Source organism: Peromyscus eremicus, chromosome 7, assembly GCF_949786415.1.
Source record: "Peromyscus eremicus chromosome 7, PerEre_H2_v1, whole genome shotgun sequence".
Classification (NCBI taxonomy): Eukaryota; Metazoa; Chordata; class Mammalia; order Rodentia; family Cricetidae; genus Peromyscus; species Peromyscus eremicus.
Window position 1 is genome coordinate 90,394,834 of NC_081422.1, and position 18,380 is coordinate 90,413,213.

At 43.1% G+C, this 18,380-nt stretch overlaps 1 protein-coding gene across 1 annotated transcript in view; it reads left to right on the forward strand.

Moving 5' to 3' along the window:
- The window catches only part of Gk5 (glycerol kinase 5), a 62,134-nt gene extending 43,754 nt beyond the window's left edge, over nucleotides 1–18,380 (forward strand). The window contains exons 12-16 of the mRNA XM_059267073.1: nucleotides 8,333–8,427; nucleotides 10,308–10,411; nucleotides 12,971–13,030; nucleotides 14,278–14,411; nucleotides 17,441–18,380. Coding sequence (XP_059123056.1) covers nucleotides 8,333–8,427; nucleotides 10,308–10,411; nucleotides 12,971–13,030; nucleotides 14,278–14,411; nucleotides 17,441–17,589 — 542 coding nt within the window. The 3' untranslated portion in view covers nucleotides 17,590–18,380. The remainder of the gene's footprint in view (nucleotides 1–8,332; nucleotides 8,428–10,307; nucleotides 10,412–12,970; nucleotides 13,031–14,277; nucleotides 14,412–17,440) is intronic.

The following is an 18,380-nucleotide window of genomic DNA, read 5'->3' on the forward strand; positions in this document are numbered from 1 at the left end:
TCTGATGGAGGCTGTAATTCCCACAGACCAGTCTAATGGAGGCTGTAATTTCCCACAGACCCATCTTACAGAGGCTGTTCTTAAATTGAGGTTCCCTTCTCAGGTGGTTCTAGCTTGTTTCAATTGACAAACACTAACCAGCACAGAGGCCCTGACTAAAAACAAAAATGTAAAACTCTTTACTTAGTTTATTTTTATTTATTAATTTATCACTATTTTTTAAGGCAGTCTCAATGTATAGCTTTGATTGGCATGGCATTTAGTATATAGTCCAGCCTGGCCTTGAACTCACAATCCTCCTGCATCAGCCTCGTGAGTACTGCGATTACAGTCATGCACTGCCGTGCCTGGATTTATTTTACTGTTTAAATGTGGAGCATTTACGTGGTCCCCAAAGTAGAGCTGTGTAAGTAGGTGTACCAAGAGATGACTTCTGTCACAACACCCTGCCTCCCTGTGTCTGGTAGGTGATTACCGCACAGCTCCCGTTGTTGGACTTACACAAGCACCTCTACTAATTGAGACACCTTGCTGGCCCTCCTTATTTTAAAAACTTAGGTGTTAGTGGTACCAAATGTTCTGAATTCTCCTTCCTTGGAGACTGTGGGGTTTTGTTTTTGTTTTTTGTTGTTGTTGTTCTTTTTCTGAAGTTTAGTTTTCCTGGATGTAGAATTCTGGGACAATAGTCTTTTTTCTTTCGTTATTTAAAAGATGTTGTTCTGGGCTGGGGTGTAGCTCCATGGCAGAGCACTTGCCTGGCATGCGCCAGACCTGGGCTTAATTCCCAGACCTGCAAAATAAATACATTAAATAGGAATAGACGATAAAAAGGACGTTGTTCTACTGCCTTTGGGCTTCAGAGTTTCTGACGAGGAATGCTCAGTCCACCATGATTGAAATGTTTGTTACTCATATACAGCTTGTCTATGGTTTGTTTTTGTTGGTTTGTTTGTTTGTCTTTTGAGACAGGATCTCATGTATACCAAGTTGTCCTGGAACTCCCTTGGTAGTGGAGAATGACCATGAACTTCTCCTCCTCTGCTTCTAACTCCCTGGGATTCCAAACTTGCACCACCGTGCCCGGATGGTGTGGTTCTAAGGATAGGGTTCAGGGCTTCGACTGCTGGACACCACTCAACTGAGCCACATTCCAGCCCCTCAATTTTGTTTTTCTTTGCCCTTAGTGTTTGACTTTCAGCTCTGTTATGGTGTGTCTAAGCGTATATTTGTGTGTGGAATTTGTTTTTGTTTTTTTAAGATGTATTTATTATGTATACAGTGTTCTGCCTGCATGGCAGAAGTGGGCAGCAGATCTCATTACAGATGGTTGTGAGCCACCATGTGGTTGCTGGGAATTGAACTCAGGACCTCTAGAAGAACAGCCTTAACCACTGAGCCATCTCTCCAGCCCATTTCTGTGTGGAATTTGTTGAGGTTCCCTTTTATTTGCTTAGAGTGCCTCCCCCAACACCCACTCCTTCCTTCCTTCCTTCCACCTTCCTGAGGCAGGTCTCACTCCGTAGCCCAACTTTTGACACGCTTTCCATCTCAGCCTCTTGGGTCCTGAGATGATTGACATGCACCACCATACCCAGCGTAGAGGTATCTATTGATTATTATTAATTTATGTATCAATTATAGAAACTTGGGATATAGTTGGACAAAAGAGTATTTTCTTAGTAGGAAGGCTTTGGGTTAAACCCACAGTCACATGCATTAGCAGAGCATGGTAGTACATACCAATAATTCTGACATTTAGGAAGGAGGTAAAGGTAGGAGACCAGGAATTCAAGGTCATCCTGGGCTCTGGTGAGTCCCAGACCAGCTCAGGCTACATGGGACCCCATCTTTATTTATTTTTAAGATTTATTTATTAGGTATACAGTGTTCTGCCTGTATGTATGCTTGCATGCCAGAAGAGGGCACCAGATCTCATTATAGATGGTTGTAAGCTGCCATGTAGTTGCTGAGAATTGAACTCAGGATCTCTGGAAGAGCAGCCAGTGCTCTTAATCTCTGAGCCATCTCTCCAGCCTTAGACCCCATCTTTAAATATAAAGAAACCTCCTGTCTTAAAGGGGTACCATATTGTGTTTCAGTTCATGTGTTGAACCCTGTGGTGTTTAAACCAGGGGAATGTCTCTCTTTCCTCAAACACTTAGCAGGTCTTCAGGGTGTCACCTCATACTCCTTCCTTCTGGCTTTTGCAGTGTGGCCTGAGACTGTTTCCTGAACTTACCCTGCTGAGCAATAGATTTTGATTTGGGGGTGCTGGGGATCCGACCCAGGACCTTGTGTATGATTCCAGGAACCCCTGAAGGTATAGGATTTTGTTTTTGTTTTTTTCCTTTCACTGGTGAAGCTTGTAGTGATTTTATTTTTCAAGGGGTAGTTCTTCTGACGTTTACCCTCCTTCCGCGACTCAAATGAGAGGAGTCTGTGCTGTCTTCTTGTGTCCCCACAGTCCTGGAGCTTCCATTTGTCCTGTTTGCTTCTCCGGTCTCTTTCCTCTCTCCCCCACTATCGGTTCTGCCATCCGCCTCCAGTTTGACCCAGTTGGCCTCTGTCGTCCCCAAGTTTTCAGCCCATCCAGTGAATTCATAGTTTATTATGTTTTTCATTTCTAAAATCTTCGTTTGGCTGGTCTTCGTATCTTTTTTTTTTTTAATTGAGGAAGTGGATGTTTTTTAAAGATGATTTTGATTTTATGTGCACGTTTGCACCATAGATCTGAGAAGAAGACATCAGATCCCCTGGAGCTGGAGTTACAGAGCCATGTGGGTGCTGGGAACCAAACCTGAGTCCCCTGTGAAAACAGCCAGTGCTCTTAACCGCTAATCCATCTCTCCAGCTCCTTCTCTTTCTTTCTGCACTCTCTGTCTTTTGTTTCAGGTCTCCCTCTCAGATGGTGGCCATAACAGCTGTCTTGACATTTTTCTCTGATAATCATAATGTCTATGGCGTCTTGGGTTTATTGTCTATTCCCTTGCAAGAGAGAAAATTAATTGATTTTAAGGTGTTTCTGATGTTGTGCTATTTATGAGACTCTTGTTTAAATCCTATGGGAAGTTTGATATTTTAAGTTTTTCTTCTTTAAATTAATGTTTTATTTGTTGATTTTCTACTCATGAATGTTTTGCCTGGTGCCCATGGTGGTCAGAAAAGGCTGTCGGATCCCTTAGAACTGGAATTACGGGTGGGTACTAACCACCATGTTAACTGGGAACTGAATTCAGTAATAGGTTTCTGTAAGGCGATAATAGGTTTCTCCACCGACACAGTAAGCCAGATCAAGCCGAACTGAAAAAGCAAAAGAATAGGTATATTTGAGCAAAGCAACTCCTGGCTGAGTCCTCCAGCCCCAGAGATTGGGACTGGAGAAGTCACGTGGCCGCACTAAAGCAGGGAGGTTATGTACCCTGCAGGCGAGGGGTGATGACGGGTCCTCCACAAGGTGGGTTTGTGCCCAAGTATGGTCAAATCTGACCGATTTAGGCCGGGTATTGAGCTCCTGACAACTTCAGTGGAGGAGTTGCCACAGCCGCCAAGAATGTGGAACTGGACTTTTTGGCACCCTTTCTTTCTTGGACATTCTCTGAGAGGGTGGGGTTTGGAGAGACAGGAATGGGGCTTTCCAGATCAAGTAGGAGTGAGCTGGACCTTCCAGCCAAACACCCAGGTCCTCTGCAAGATCAACAAGAGTCATCACTCTCAAGCACTGAGCCATCCTGGTAGCCTCTTAAGTAGTTCTTGTAGGCAGTACACTTGGATGTTTCCGTTGTCTTTGCGGTTTTCTATGCATTTGTTCTGCGGTTTGGATCTGTCTCTCCTTTGTGCCCCCTGGCGGCCAGTCTTGGTAGTGCTCTGCTTAGAGGTTTGTGCTCAATGATCCTGGATTATTATCTGTGGTCACATCTTCACTTGGGCAGCTCTGAGTGGAGAGGGAGGTCGAGCCTTTAAAAAAGATCTTTGCAAGGTAATCGTCTTGAATGCCTTTCTTTCAGCGATCTCCCTGACAGTTTGTCAGGGGCTGCGCCCTGGAGTTCTGGCGGGCAGTGTGTTTTAGTCTCCCTCTGCTGCACACATTCTGTAATTACTTCTGTCTACTTGGCAAGAGGGATGAGAGAGGAAAGGAAGAAAGGGAAGCCTCTTCTGTGTGTCCTTGACCTGACCTTCTCCCCCTTTTCCCTTTCATTGAAGATAGTTTCTTGGTTTTTTTTTTTCCCCTTACATAATATATCCTGATTATGGTTTTCCCTTGAATGAAAAAAATGAGAACTTGAACTCTCCTAGGTAGGGGTTGAGGAGAAAGCTTATTGTAGATAAAAGGGAGAGGACAACCAGAGGCATCTAGAAGGGTCCAGACTGAACTGGGCCATGAGAGGAGGAGAGGAGAGGAGAGGAGAGGAGAGGAGAGGAGAGGAGAGGAGAAATTCTTCAAGCAAGAGTGGAACAAGTCGCGAAGAATGTGACTAAGTGAGCACCTTTTTATTCTGCTTTTTTGTCGCCTATGCGGCTAGCTGTCTAGGGTTTTTGTTTTTGTTTTTTAAGACGGGGTCTTACCATGTTGCCAAGACTGGCCTTGAACACACAGAGAGTGAGTTCTCTAGTTCTCCAGTGCTGGAATTAAAATACCCAGCCAGCTGTCTAGTTTTGATTTTACATGTCTTATCTTGATTATAAAAATTAAAAATGACCCTTTTTTTGGATACAGTTCTTTTGTAGTCCAGGTTATCCTTCAATTTTCTCCATAGTTGAAGCTGGCCTTGGACTCCTGGGTCCCTTGTCTTTACCTCCTAAATGCTAGGATTATGGGCATGGACCACCATGTCCAGCTATTAGATATGTGTTTTTCCACTTATTTATTTATTGTATGTGTGCAGGAATGCTAACACGCCACAGTGGAGGTAGAGGACACTGTGGGAGAGTTGGTTCTCTCTCTCCACTGTGTGGCTTCTGGGGACCAAACTCAGGTCATCAGACTTGGTAGCAAGTGGGCTTACCTGCTAAACCATTTCACCCCCTCATTTTTCTGAAGGTTAGATTTAGGGGAGTTGAGAGGTTGAGAAAGGGTCTTATGTAGCCTAGGCTGATCTTGAACTTACTATGTAGCTGGGAATGACCTTAGTTCCCCTGCCTCCATCCCAAGTAAATTTCTTTTTTTTTTTTTAAGATTTATTTATTTATTATGTATGCAGTGTTCTGCCTGAACGTGTCCTTGCACGCCAGAAGAGGGCACCAGATCTCATTACAGGTGGTTGTGGGCCACCATGTGGGTGCTGGGAATTGAACCCAGATCCTCTGGAAGAATAGTCAGTGCTCTTAACTGCTGAGCCATCTCTCCAGCCCCCCAAGTAAATTTCTTTAAACATGTGGTTTTGAAATACCAGAAGTATTTGGATTTGTCATTTGGACGTTTTGACTTAATGGATCTGATACCTGTCATATTGAGTAAAGTTTGTAGGTGTTCTACTGACGGACTGATTGCAGTGTTAGCAAGCCTTGCATGTTCTCGGTGGGGCACTATACCACTGGGCTGCATACTCAACTGCAAATGGCTTTTATGAACTTGTTTCAACATTGTCTTTCTTTAGTGTAACAAACCAGCTCTTCTTAGTGAACCAAACCTAAAAGTGAAATAAAACCACTTCAGTTAAGGCCTGAAATGACAGCACGATACTTGACTGGTGGCTGAGCTTTTTCACCTGAACTCTGCCCCTTTCTCATTTAAAAGTTATTTCAGACAGGCAGTGTAGCTCAGTTGGTAGAGCATTTACCTAAGGTTCACCCCAGAACTGCATAAATTGAGTATGGTAGTGTATGCCTGTGATCCCAGGAGTGGAGAGTTAGAAGCAGGAAGTCAGGGATTCAGGGTCATCCCTGGTGACACAGGAGAGTTCTAGGCCAACCTGGGCTACATGAAACTATGTATCTCAGAATAAAACAAAACAGTGTAATAGTACATGGTTGTAATCCCAGAAGGTGGAGAATCGAAGCAGGATGAGTAGTTATTCAAGACCATCCTTGGCTACATACCAAGTTTTAGGGCAGCCTGGGCTACATGAGACTCTGTTTAAAAAAAAAACAAACAAAAAAGGCCGCATTGTTCACAGAGGATCAAGGGAAATGAGACTCAGACTGTCATGGAAACCACCAAAATAGCTAAAATGAAAAAATGGTGATGATAATTACTGGGAAGAAGATGAAGTCACTGGAAATCTTGAGCCAACCAGGAGGAATCTTAAACTAATACAACCACTTTAAATAGTTGTTCAGCTGTCTTGCCAAAGCTAGGTGTAAATGTGAAGCTCCTTTAATTAGCTATTTATTCATTGGTATTAATAAACAGAAAAACGTCAGTCACTTCCACTGAAAAGAGTGGACACAACTGTTCAGCCTGGCCAAACACCAGAAACTCCCCATATTCTTATAGAATGGACTTCTGAGTTATGTAATCTCACACTGAAACTTTGTGTCATGTGAGAATAAGTAGATTACAAACACTTGTGGTGAGATGCGTGCCTCTCATAGGCACGGTGTTAAACAAGAGAGATTTGTCTCCACCTAGGTGTGGGTCCCCTGGGAGTGTTTATACTGTGCAAATTCTTTTTTTTTTTTTTTTCCGGTTTTTCGAGACAGGGTTTCTCTGTGTAGCTTTGCGCCTCTCCTGGAACTCACTTGGTAGCCCAGGCTGGCCTCGAACTCACAGAGATCCGCCTGGCTCTGCCTCCTGAGTGCTGGGATTAAAGGCGTGCTCCACCACCGCCCGGCTGTTACTGTGCAAATTCTTGTGGAGGCTGGGATGTAGCTCAGTGAGTCGGTGCTTGCTTACTGTACGCCACTTTTCTGTCCCACCAGCCACTCCACAAATAACCACACAGGGACTTGATATTAATTATAAATGCTCAGCCAATAGCTTAGGCTTGTTTTTAGCTAGCTCTTATAACTTAAATGAACCCATTTCTATTAATCTGTGTGCTTTTCCAAGGCTTGTTACCTCATGTACTTACTTCCCATCCTGCTTGCTCTGCATCTCATGGTATCTCCTCAGACTCTGCCCTTCTTCTTCCCAGCATTCTCTCTGTCCTGAAAATCCTTCCTAGCCATCGGCCAATCAGCTTTTTATTAACAACGAGAGGAACACATCTTCACAGTGAACAGAAGTATTATTCCACAGCAGCTTACCATGCACAAGACCCTGGGTGTTTTGTTCACAACACTAGACAAAAGAATTCGATCAATCTTGTACTTGTTTTTAACAAGGCTTCTCTGTCTGTCTAGCCTTGGTTGTCCCAGAACTTACTCTGTAGACCAGGCTAGCCTTGAACTCAGAGGCCTGCCTGCCTCTGCTGGGATTAAAGCTCTGTGCCTTATACTTGTGTGTTCTCCTTTTCTTCCCCCGCCCCCCCCCCCAGGGTCTCTTGTAGCCCTGGCTGGCTTTGAATTTGATATATAGCTGAAGATGCCCTGAACTCCCAATCCTCCTGTCTCAGTCTCCTGAATTTGGACATTTTCCTCCATATGTCGTACACCTCAGTAAAAACTTGAATGAATGAAGGCCGATTGCTTTCGTTTGCTTGTTTTGTAAAGGAGTGACCTTTAGTCTATTACTGTTCCTTACTGCACTCACTAAATGAGAAGTTTTTTCACTTGATTAAGTGGATCCCATCGGATCAAGTAAAATAAGCTTGTATAGGATAGAGGATTCCTGTGTCCAAAAAACTGGGCTGTCTCTTATCTGTGAATCTTTTTTGTTGTTGGTTTTGTGTGTGCGTGTGTGCCGAGACTCGAACCCGTAGCCTATTGCATATTAAACACACTGAGGTACCCACTCAGTGTCCCACTGAGCTGTACTGCCAGCCAAAGGAAAATAATCTTTTGTTTGTTGCTTTTGAGACAGGATCTTCCTGTGTAGCCCAGGCTAGCCTTGAATCTACGGGGGTTCTCCTGCCTCAGCTTTCCATGCTAAGATTACAGGTATACATCACCATGTCCAGTTGGGAATAATGTACATTAACAACAACAACAAACAGACAAACAAAACCCATAGAATGGATTCTTCAACTTACCCGAGTACCTTTAATGAAAAAAGTAAGGCCTGCTAAGTACCGAACTTATCTAAAAGGCCCTTTAGGAGCGTCTCCCTTGTGCAAACCTCTGCTGTGAACCTTCGCACAGCGACAGGTCAGACAGAATGAATGCCTTTTGTGTTGACCCTTTTAAATGAAGAGCTTTTACATTCTGGTCGTAATTTGTGGGGACCCTCTAACTTCCCCAACCCCTTCCTTTTGTTTTAGGGTTTTGTTGTTGTTCATGTGTTGTGTTTTTGCAGATCTTTTCACAGATGCCGCTGAGACTGAAAAAATGGCCCTGAGTCTGGAAGATTCTGAAGGGGTTTATTTTGTTCCATCGTTTAATGGATTACAGGTATTCTTTTAAAAAGTTACAGCACTTGCAAACAGTTTCTCCTCCAGCCACACCCCGAATTACATGGCTGTGGCTCTGTTACCTGAACGAATAATCAGAACTGACATGAAAGGTGCATTCTAGGACGGAGAAACTATGCTGAGTGAGCACAAATTCTGAGAAACTATGCTGAGTGAGCACAAATTCTGTAAGCGAGCGGTGGTCTCTAACTGAGCCCCTGATGGTTCGGCTGCACGGGCAGAATTCAGCTGCTGTCAACTTTCAGCTCTACTGAAGTGGGACCTAAAAGTTAGCTGTTCGTCAGAGAACTTTTAATGTGGCCTAGGGTTGTGTTATAAATAGGCACTGCGGAGTTGTTGGGCAGTGTGTATCAGCAAATGGGTATTCTTTAAAGACCGTATACTCTTGAGAATTAGAAGAATGATGTCACTGGCCCTGGTGGTGCACGACTTTAATCCCAGCACCAGCACTTTGGAGGCAGAGGCAGGAAGACCTCTGTAAACTCTAGGATGACATAGAGAGGCCCTGTCTCAAAAGAAAACAAAAAAGAGAGAAAGAGAAAAGGATAATGACATCATGGGACACACACATACCTGTGTATATGTTCTGAAGTGTATGTACAGGTTTCCTTAGCTTTTTTCCAAAATTCAACCTTTCTTTTCAACTTTTATGGTAGAGTATTGGTTACTTTCCCTGATCACAAGTGAACCCAGTAAAAGGCCTGGCCTTGAAATAATTAACTTTTGTATTTAATTAACAGAGTTGTGCTTGCCTCTGACTTAGAATGCGATCACAAAGACTTAGGAAAAGTTTTCAGTATAGAATTAAGAACAAAATTAACTGAGCAGTGGTTGCACATGCCTTTAATCCCAGCACTTCTGTGAGTTCGAAGCCAGCCTGGTCTACAGAGCCGAGATCCAGGACAGCCAGGGCTACACAGAGAAACCCTGTCTCAAAAAAAAAAAAAAAAAAAAACCAAAAAACCAAAAAACAAAAAACGCAACTCCTGTAAATAATTTTTTTCAGGGCTGGGGAAGTCAACTGTAGCTCTATTAATAAAGCACTTGTCTAGAATACATTAAGTCCTGACTTGATCTCCAGTATTGCATAGAACAGGGTGTGGTGGTGCATGCCTGTAGGATTGAGGGAAAACTGTGCTGAGGATTTTATAGTGTTTGTTTTGACAACATCTCTATGACCTCTCATTACCTCACATATCTCTGAAATAATAGACTCTACAATTTAAAAGGGGTGAGTGTGGGGATTCAGCTTGCTGCTCTTCCAAAGGTCCAGTATTCACTTCCCAGTTCACCAGTCTGTAACTCCAGCTCCAGGGGATCTAGTGCCCCCTTCTGGCGTTTACAGCTACCTGCACATGTGGCATATATCCACAAGAACATAGGCCATACATAAAAATTTAAAAAAAAAAAATCTGAAAATCTCAAGGTGGTGGCTCAAGCCTGTAAACTCAGCATTTGTAAGGCAGAAGCAGGATCAGGGGTTCAAGGCTGGCTTTGCCTACATGGTGAATCAAGACCAGATTGGCCTGTATGAGAACCCTACCAAAGGACAACCGCCAAGTATGTTGGCACACACCTTTGATCTCAGCACTGGGGAGGCAGAAGCAGGTGGGTTTCTGTCAGTATGAGGATAGCCTAGTCTACATAATGAGTTCCAGGCCAGTTGGGGCTACATGGTGAGACCGTGTCTCAAAATAAATAAAATAAATAGTTATCTTGTTTAATCAGCTCTTTGGATTGTAATTTACTTTAAATTATTTAAATGAACATTCTTCTAGCATGGCTGTGTTCTGTGATATACATCAAGCCTGTAGATGTACTTTAGAACGTAAATGATGTTCTTTTTGTCTCTTACTTCAGGCCCCATTAAATGATCCCTGTGCGTGTGCCTCTTTTATGGGATTGAAACATTCCACCAGTAAATACCATCTCGTCCGAGCAATCCTGGAGTCAATAGCTTTCAGGTAAAAGCTGCCGGAACTCCCTCTGCTGCCTTCGTACTATGTCATTTCCTTTAGATTTGCTGCTAAACTGAAATCTTCTTTTCTGGTGGAAGGATTCTTTTCAAATATATGTATTTCTTTAGTTTTGTATGTATATGTGAAGCACTTGAATATATGTATGATATGCGCTGCATTCATGTAGAAGTCCTCAGAGGCCAGAACATGTGTCAGATCCCCTGGAATTGGAGTTACAGACAGATATGAGCTGCTATGTGGGTGCTGGGAACTGAACCCAGATCCTCTGCAAGAGCAGTCAGTGCTCTTCATCACTGAGCCATCCCTCCAGCTCTTGATAGTTTTTGTTTTGTTTTGTTTTTGTTTTTGTTTTTTTGAGACAGGATATCATACTGTTCAGGCTAGCCTGGAACTCATCTTGCAGCCCAGGCTGGCTTCAAAATCATGGCAGTCCTCTTGTTTGGGGTACCTAGTACTGAAATTACAGGTGTGAGCAACTTCATTTTATAAAATGAAAGAGAGGCTTTACTTTGTTTTGTTTATTTCAGAATGTTCATTTTATGACTTATTATTTGTTTGTGTGTTTGGGTAGATGTGTGTGTGCACCATAGCACACATGTGGAGGCCGAAAGACAACTAACGCTGTGGAGTCAGCTCTCTCCTTCCACCTTTCTGTGGCTTCTAGGGACCTCACTGAGGTCCCCAGGCTCGCTGGCAAGGACCTTTACCTGCTGGGCCACCTTGCTGCCACTCCTAATTTTAATTAAATCATTAAACTTGTGCCTTCAGTGTAGTGTGTGTGTGCATGGTTTTAAATTTTTATTTTATTTTATTTTAAAAAAATCTAAATTCTATTTTATGTGTGTGGATGTCCTGTCTTAATCTCTCTCTGTGCATCATATACATTCCTGGTGCCTACAGAAGCCAGAAGAGGGTGTCAGATCCCCTGGAACCGGACTTACAAACTATTGTGAGCCTCCATTTGGGTCGTGGGACTTGAATCCAGGTCTTCTGGAAGATCAGCAAGTTTTTTAACCACTGAGCCACCTCTCCGGCCCCTCAATTCAGTATCTGGTATACATGATATAATTTGTTCTTGTGGCTCTATTTGATAGTACCAGTACCACTTAGATTTGATACCTAAACATGGAATGGTTTTTTAAGATAGCCCAGGCTGGGACTATAGCTCAGAATAGAGCTTGTACTTTGAGCATGTGAGGGTCTGAATTTTGTCTCTCTAATTCTCAAAGGGAGAATTCAAACCAACAACAGTCTGTTACACCCAAAGACTGATTAATAAGATTTATTCTTTACGTATGTTTCCCTGGTCTCTTGATTATTGGACAAGTGTAGTGTATGGTTAGTACCGGTTGTCAACTTAAAATGATGTAGAATCTCATAGGAGACAAATCTCTGGGCATGTGTACGAGGGTGTCTCAGAGCAGGTTAACTAAGGTAGGGAGACCTTCTCTAACTGTGAACTGACCCAGTATGCACTTCTCTCTGCTTCCTGACTGTGGACGTGCCTCACACCTCCACTGCCCAAGCTTCCTGTCATGATTGATTGTGCCCTCCAACTGTGACCGTACATTACCCCTTCCTTCCTTAAGGTTCTTTTTGTTACTTATTTTATCATTGCAATGTGAAAAGTAACTAGTACTCGGGAGGCAGAGGCAGGTGGATCTCAGTGAGTTTGAGGCCAGCCTGGTCTACAGAGTGAATTCTAGGCCAGCCAGGGATACATAATGAAATCTTGTCTTCAAAAAAGAAATTTAAAAAAAGGAACTGTCAGCAGGTGTGAGGTCACATGCCTATAATCCTGAAACCTTGGGATGCAAAAGCAATAGGATCAGAAGGTATGGGACAGCCTTGGCTACACAGGGAAGGAGTTCAAGGCAATACTGACTAGGTAAGACTCTGTTTCACAAAAAATATATAATAATAACTGGGAACTGGTAGGATATCTCAGTGGGTAAGAGCACTGGTTGCTCTTGCACAGGATCCAGGTTTGGTTCCCAGGACCCAAATGCAGCTCAGGACCATCTCTAACTCCAGTTCCAGGGGATCTGATGTCCTCCTCATCAGAGGATCTCCCAGACACTTCGCTCACATTGTGCACATACACAGCTACAGGCAAAATTCCCATACACTTAAATAAATCTTCAGAAAATAGTTGAATTGTCATAAATAAGGAGTGTTTGTTTTGTTTAAAGTAATTTTTTATGAATACAAAATAATACATTTGGTACATTTACATGTTGTTTGAGTATATCATAGTAAAGGCTACCAACTAAATAGATACTCACTTGAAATGCTCCTTTATAGACTGGCAATAAATTAAGCCTAGTTGTCGAATAAAGATTGCACTATTGTACATGAAGGTGGACCACGGGAGGATGCACGTCAGGTTTATCGGTGTCCAGTTGGCCAGTATTTCTTCAGTAGTTTCTTTTGCATCTTTTATCAAGTAAATAAAACCGTAGTTGATATTTGTTTGAAACTTCAGAGTGAAATACAGAATTATGACGTGAGTACGCTCTCAATCGCTATCTTGTCTTTGACTAGGAACAAACAGTTATACGACATGATGCAGAAGGAAGTCCAGATCCCGGTCACGAATATCCGGTATGTAAGTCTTGTTTATAACAGGTCCAGTTAGGAGCTACAAAATCAGCCTGATGAGTTAGTTCAGTGATTGAACATTCTCATGGTTTTCAGCCCCGGCACTACAAAACAATCAAAGCAGAAATTAAGAAAAAAAAAAAAAAGCAATAGCTGTTATTTATCTTCATTTTTTCTTGACTTCCAAAGCTTATGTCTACTTCTTCAGCAATAAAATTGTTGGTCATAGCGATGTGGAGAGAAAAATGCTAGTTTTGGATTATTGAGACTGTAACACAATATGAAATTTCAGGGGATCCTGTCAAGTATGTATATTATATAGAACTCATTAACATTTCACTATTGTATTGTAGCTATCTTTTTGGTGTGGAAGCATCGAATTGTTTTACCTTCTTTAATGTCCAAATGAATTCTTCTGTTGGCTTAGTTTATTTTACTTGTCATAATTTTGAACTGGTACCAAAACAAATGAAAGATGTAAAAGCGGTGACCTGGATAAAGGATAATATTTACCGGGAAAGGGACATTGGTGACTTCCGTTGCACACACACTGAGTCCACCACACACCAACAGACAGCTCCAGAGCCATGGCCACACACATGGCCCTGGTTAAACTCAGTGGGTCACAGAATAAGACTAATAGACATGAACATGAGAAAAAAGATCGTAGGGAGGAGTGGATAGACAGATAGTGGGGAGATGGGAGAGGGTCGGGGGTGACGTAGTTAGTATGAATTATGTACATGTGTGAGATTCTCAACGAGCAAATTTAATTAAGAATAAAAAGGAAATTATTTGAAGATTACTCAGTAAGATCCTATAAACCAATCCTGATGGCATATGCCAGATCCCAGCACTTTGAGAGGCAGGGACAGGAGGACCTGGAGTCAGTTGGGAGTCAGGGACAGGAGGATCAGGAGTTTGTGCTACTGAGTGCAGGCCAACCTGGGCTTCGTTTTCTGTTTCTGTTGTAAAGATCTTGTCATAAGTTCAGTGCTAAGCAATAATAAAAATGTGCCTGGTCTACAAAGCGAGTCCCAGGACCAGAAAAACCAAAACCAGACAAAAACCTTCCTACTATACTAATAAAAGCGTAGATGGGTTGGAGACAGCTCAGGGTTACCTGTTTACTTAGTACCTGTAAAGCCCTGGCGTGGCTCCCGCAGACGCTAACTTCGTACTGTGGTAACCCACATAAAAACAGTTCACGCTCTCCCAGTTGCTCACCTGGCCCATCTTGCTTCCCACAGGGCCGACGGAGGAGTCTGTAACAACGGTTTTGTTATGCAGATGACTTCAGACTTGATTAATGAAAGGATAGACAGACCAGCCCACTTCGACATGTCCTGCTTGGGCGCGGCCACCCTGGCTGGCCTTGCTGTTGGTACGTGTGGTCTTTGTAAAAGTAAGCGCTTTCTTGGAAGCTGTTTCTGCAATAGCACTGCTCCTCTGCAGTCACAGGACCAGAGAGGGCGTCCGGAAGGCGTGTGTATGCACACAGGGGATTGTGCGTAGACTTCTGGGATTGTGCGTAGACTTGTCCTCTGACCTCCTTGGGTGTGTCAGCCTAACCGTCCTAACTTTACTACCTAGAAGAACTATGAAGTGAGGACATTTCAGGGTCAGCTGCTTTGGTCTCCAGCAAGGGATGGTCTTGGGATGAACTTTCTCAGTGTACAATATTAAAGAAAAGAACCGTAAGATGGGTGTTGTTCAGGGGGGGTCTCTTGAAGTGTGGAAACCACCATAGTTACCCCTTGTGGTGGACACTACAAGGAAAAGTGAAAATGTAGAGCCAGAGGGCAGAGTCAGGACCAAGAGGTGAAAATGAACTAAAAGGAAATGTTAGTGCTGAGAGGAAATCGTAGCTAACCCAACCTAACAGGATACTCCTGAAGCAGGCAAGGGTTACCAGATAGCGCCTGGGGTGAACCCTGAGGCCCAGAAGTTGTGACATTGTTAAAAAGAGATCAGATGCATTCCAGTGTAGAGTTTGAGGGTGTTTGCCCCAGACCCATCCTCGTTTTTGGAAATCAGCCGTTCCTTTACTTACAGCTTTTGTTGAGTGTCTTCTGTAAGACAGTCACTGCTGGGAATCAAGAAGTGAAAGCCACGGTCCCTGATCTCTGGTGGGATCAGCAGATGCAGCCCGCATCAGATCTGTGATAAACCCAGCAGAGACTGATAGTGGGAAGCCACCGGGGTAGAAGTTCCAGAAGAGGCAGCTGTGGCCTGGCGTCTAACAGAGCAAGGTGGGGGAGAGTGAGAAGTGGGTGGTTCCAGAGACAAGAGGCTGTGAGATGAAGAGGCTTTTCCAAAGGAAGGCACTGCTGTGGAGGGAAAGGGGTGCTGGTGGGCTCCACGTGAGACCCAGGCACAGCGATGCACACGCGTGTAAGCACACACACACACACACACACACACACACAAATAATACACATATATACACACAAAGACACACAGATACACACACACAAAGACACATAAATACAGATACACACAAAGACACACAGATAAAGACACACACATACATAAATACACAGGCCGGGCGGTGGTGGCGCACGCCTTTAATCCCAGCACTCGGGAGGCAGAGCCAGGCGGATCTCCGTGAGTTCGAGGCCAGCCTGGACTACCAAGTGAGTTCCAGGAAAGGCGCAAAGCTACACAGAGAAACCCTGTCTCGAAAAAACCAAAAAAAAAAAAAAAAAAAAAAAAGACAACACATAAATACACAGATGCACACAAAGACATACACACATAAATACACAAAGACACACAGATACACACACACAAAGGCACACACATGCTGGGCAGTGATGGTGCACACCTTTAATCCCAGCACTTGGGAGGCAAATCCAGGCGGATCTCTGTGAGTTCCAGGCCAGCCTGGTCTACAGAGGGAGTTCCAGGACAGGCACCAAAACTACACAGAGAAACTCTGTCTCGAAAAACCACAAAAAAAGGAGGAGGGGGAGGAGGAGGAGGAGGAGGAGGAGGAGGAGGAGGAGGAGGAGGAGGAGGAGGAGGAGGAGAAGGAGGAGAAAAGAAATACTTGAGGTTGAGCCTGGTGTATTGGCACACATCTTTAATCCCAGCTCTGGGGAGTGGGCAAGACAAATCTCTGAGTTTGAGGCTAGCCTGGTCTACAGAGTGATCTAGGACAGCCAGGGCTGTACAGAGAAACCTTGTCTTGAAAATCCAAAATAAACAAATAAATAAATGAGTACTTAAGTAGTGAGCTTCCTGACAAGACATCTTAGCATTTGAGGCTATGATACAATTACAAATGTGTTCTTTTGTTTGTTTTGTTTTGTTTTTTGTTTTTCAAGACAGGGTTTCTCTTTATAGCTTTGGAGCCATTCCTGGATCTTGATCTGTAGACCAGGCTGGCCTCAAACTCACAGAGATCCGCCTGGCTCTGCCTCCCGAGTGCTGGGATTAAAGGCGTGCTCCACCAGTGTACCACCACCGCCTGGCTTCTTCTGTCACTTTTTATTATGAATTAAAAATCCTCTTTTCAGCAAAACAATATATGCTAGAACTATAATTTTATCTTGGATTAGAATTTAAATAACTTGGGGCTGGAGAGATGGCTCAGAGGTTAAGAGCACTGCCTGTTCTTCCAGAGGACCTGAGTTCAATTCCCAGCAACCACATGGTGGCTCACAACCATCTGTAATGTGATCTGGTGCTCTCTTCTGGCGTGCAGGCATGCATGCAGATAGAACACTGTATACATAAATAAATAAATCTTTTTTTAAAAAAAAGAATTTAAATAACTTAATATTAAACACTATTGTTTCAAAATTACATTCATTTTTCATTTTGGGCTTTTAGATAAAGTTACTATTCTTATAATAACTTTATTTTAGATAAAGTTATTATTCTATTTGAGTTGCCAGTTACCTCAAGGCAATCTTATCTTCATTTATTTTTGTTGTATAAAAGGAAAATACAAGTTGTTTGTGGTAGCTCATACCTGCATTCCCTGCACTGGTGAGGCTGAGGCAGGAGGATCATAAGTTCAAAGCCAGCCTGAGTAATTTAGTGAGATGCTGTCACAAAATAAAAAGCTGAAGGAGGGTTTTGTGTATGTGTGGGGGGGAGAGGTGGGAGAACACTTGCCTGTTGTGTGTGAGGCTCTCTGTTCAATCCCAGTACAAACAAAAAGTTATATAATGCCATTCAAAAATAAAGCTAAGAGTTCAAAAGCAAAATATTTTTTAAAATCATAGTGTATCTATTCGCTAGTGTATCCATTTGGTCGTGTATGCATTTCCAAAGCCACAAGTGTTCTGAACTGCATTTTCCCATACTAATTGTTCTCCTTGGCACAACTCACATAAACTGTTGATATATCTCCTGATCTCGTTATTTGCCTTAATTTCTGAGATTTTTTTCCCCCATCTGTAGGATTTTGGACTGACAAGGAAGAGCTGCAGAAGCTGCGGCAGAGTGAAATGGTTTTCAAGCCCCAGAAGAAGTGGCAGGAATATGAAGTAAACATGGAGAACTGGGTGAAAGCCGTGAAACGCTCCATGAATTGGTACAACAAGACCTAACACTGAGGAGCAGACAAAAAACCTACACGACAGGCTGACGGACGGACGGACAGAAGGGAGGAGCTCAGGGATGGCCCACAGGACCCTGGCTGAGAGGAGACCATTCAAAACGAGCCTCACGAGGAGAGAAAAAGTGTTGCTCTTTTTAAAAACTCACCAAGAACATTTTCTTACTTTTTAAATCCAAATCTTAGTGACGTTTTAAGGCAGCAATGATACCTCAAAATTGTGTCTTCTTTCTTCTAGCAATTTCCAAAGGACATTTTCCACTCCCAACTGCGTTTTGATAGTCATGAGTCCTGCTCTTTTTTGTACAGGGTCAATGGCACATAGGTCATAGTTACTCATCCTCAGAGAGCTAATCGTTCTGGGTCAAGTACCATCACATGTTGTTAAAAATTATGAAAAACTTTTCTTGTTTAAAATCAAGTGGGCTATTTGAAATTCATATAGCTAAAAAAGGAATAATTGAGAAAACAAAATGTTTTTTGTATAAAGCCATAATTTTTAAGTAACATATCCAGATCTGAGCTTTGTGCCACTCTGAAGTGAGCTCAGTGGTCAGCGCTTTCCTTCCTTGTGTGTAAAGACACTCCCTTAATTCTTCCTGCACAGCCTCTGTTATTGTTACTAAGGTATGGTGTCCCTGTGTAGCCTGAGCTAGCTTGAAACTTCAGATTCTCCTGCCTCAGCCTCTCAGGTCCTGGGATTCTACGTGTGCACCATGATGCCTAGGTGAGCACTCATCCATCGAGGCAAGGATTTTAGTTAGTGGACTGAAAAGGCTGCTG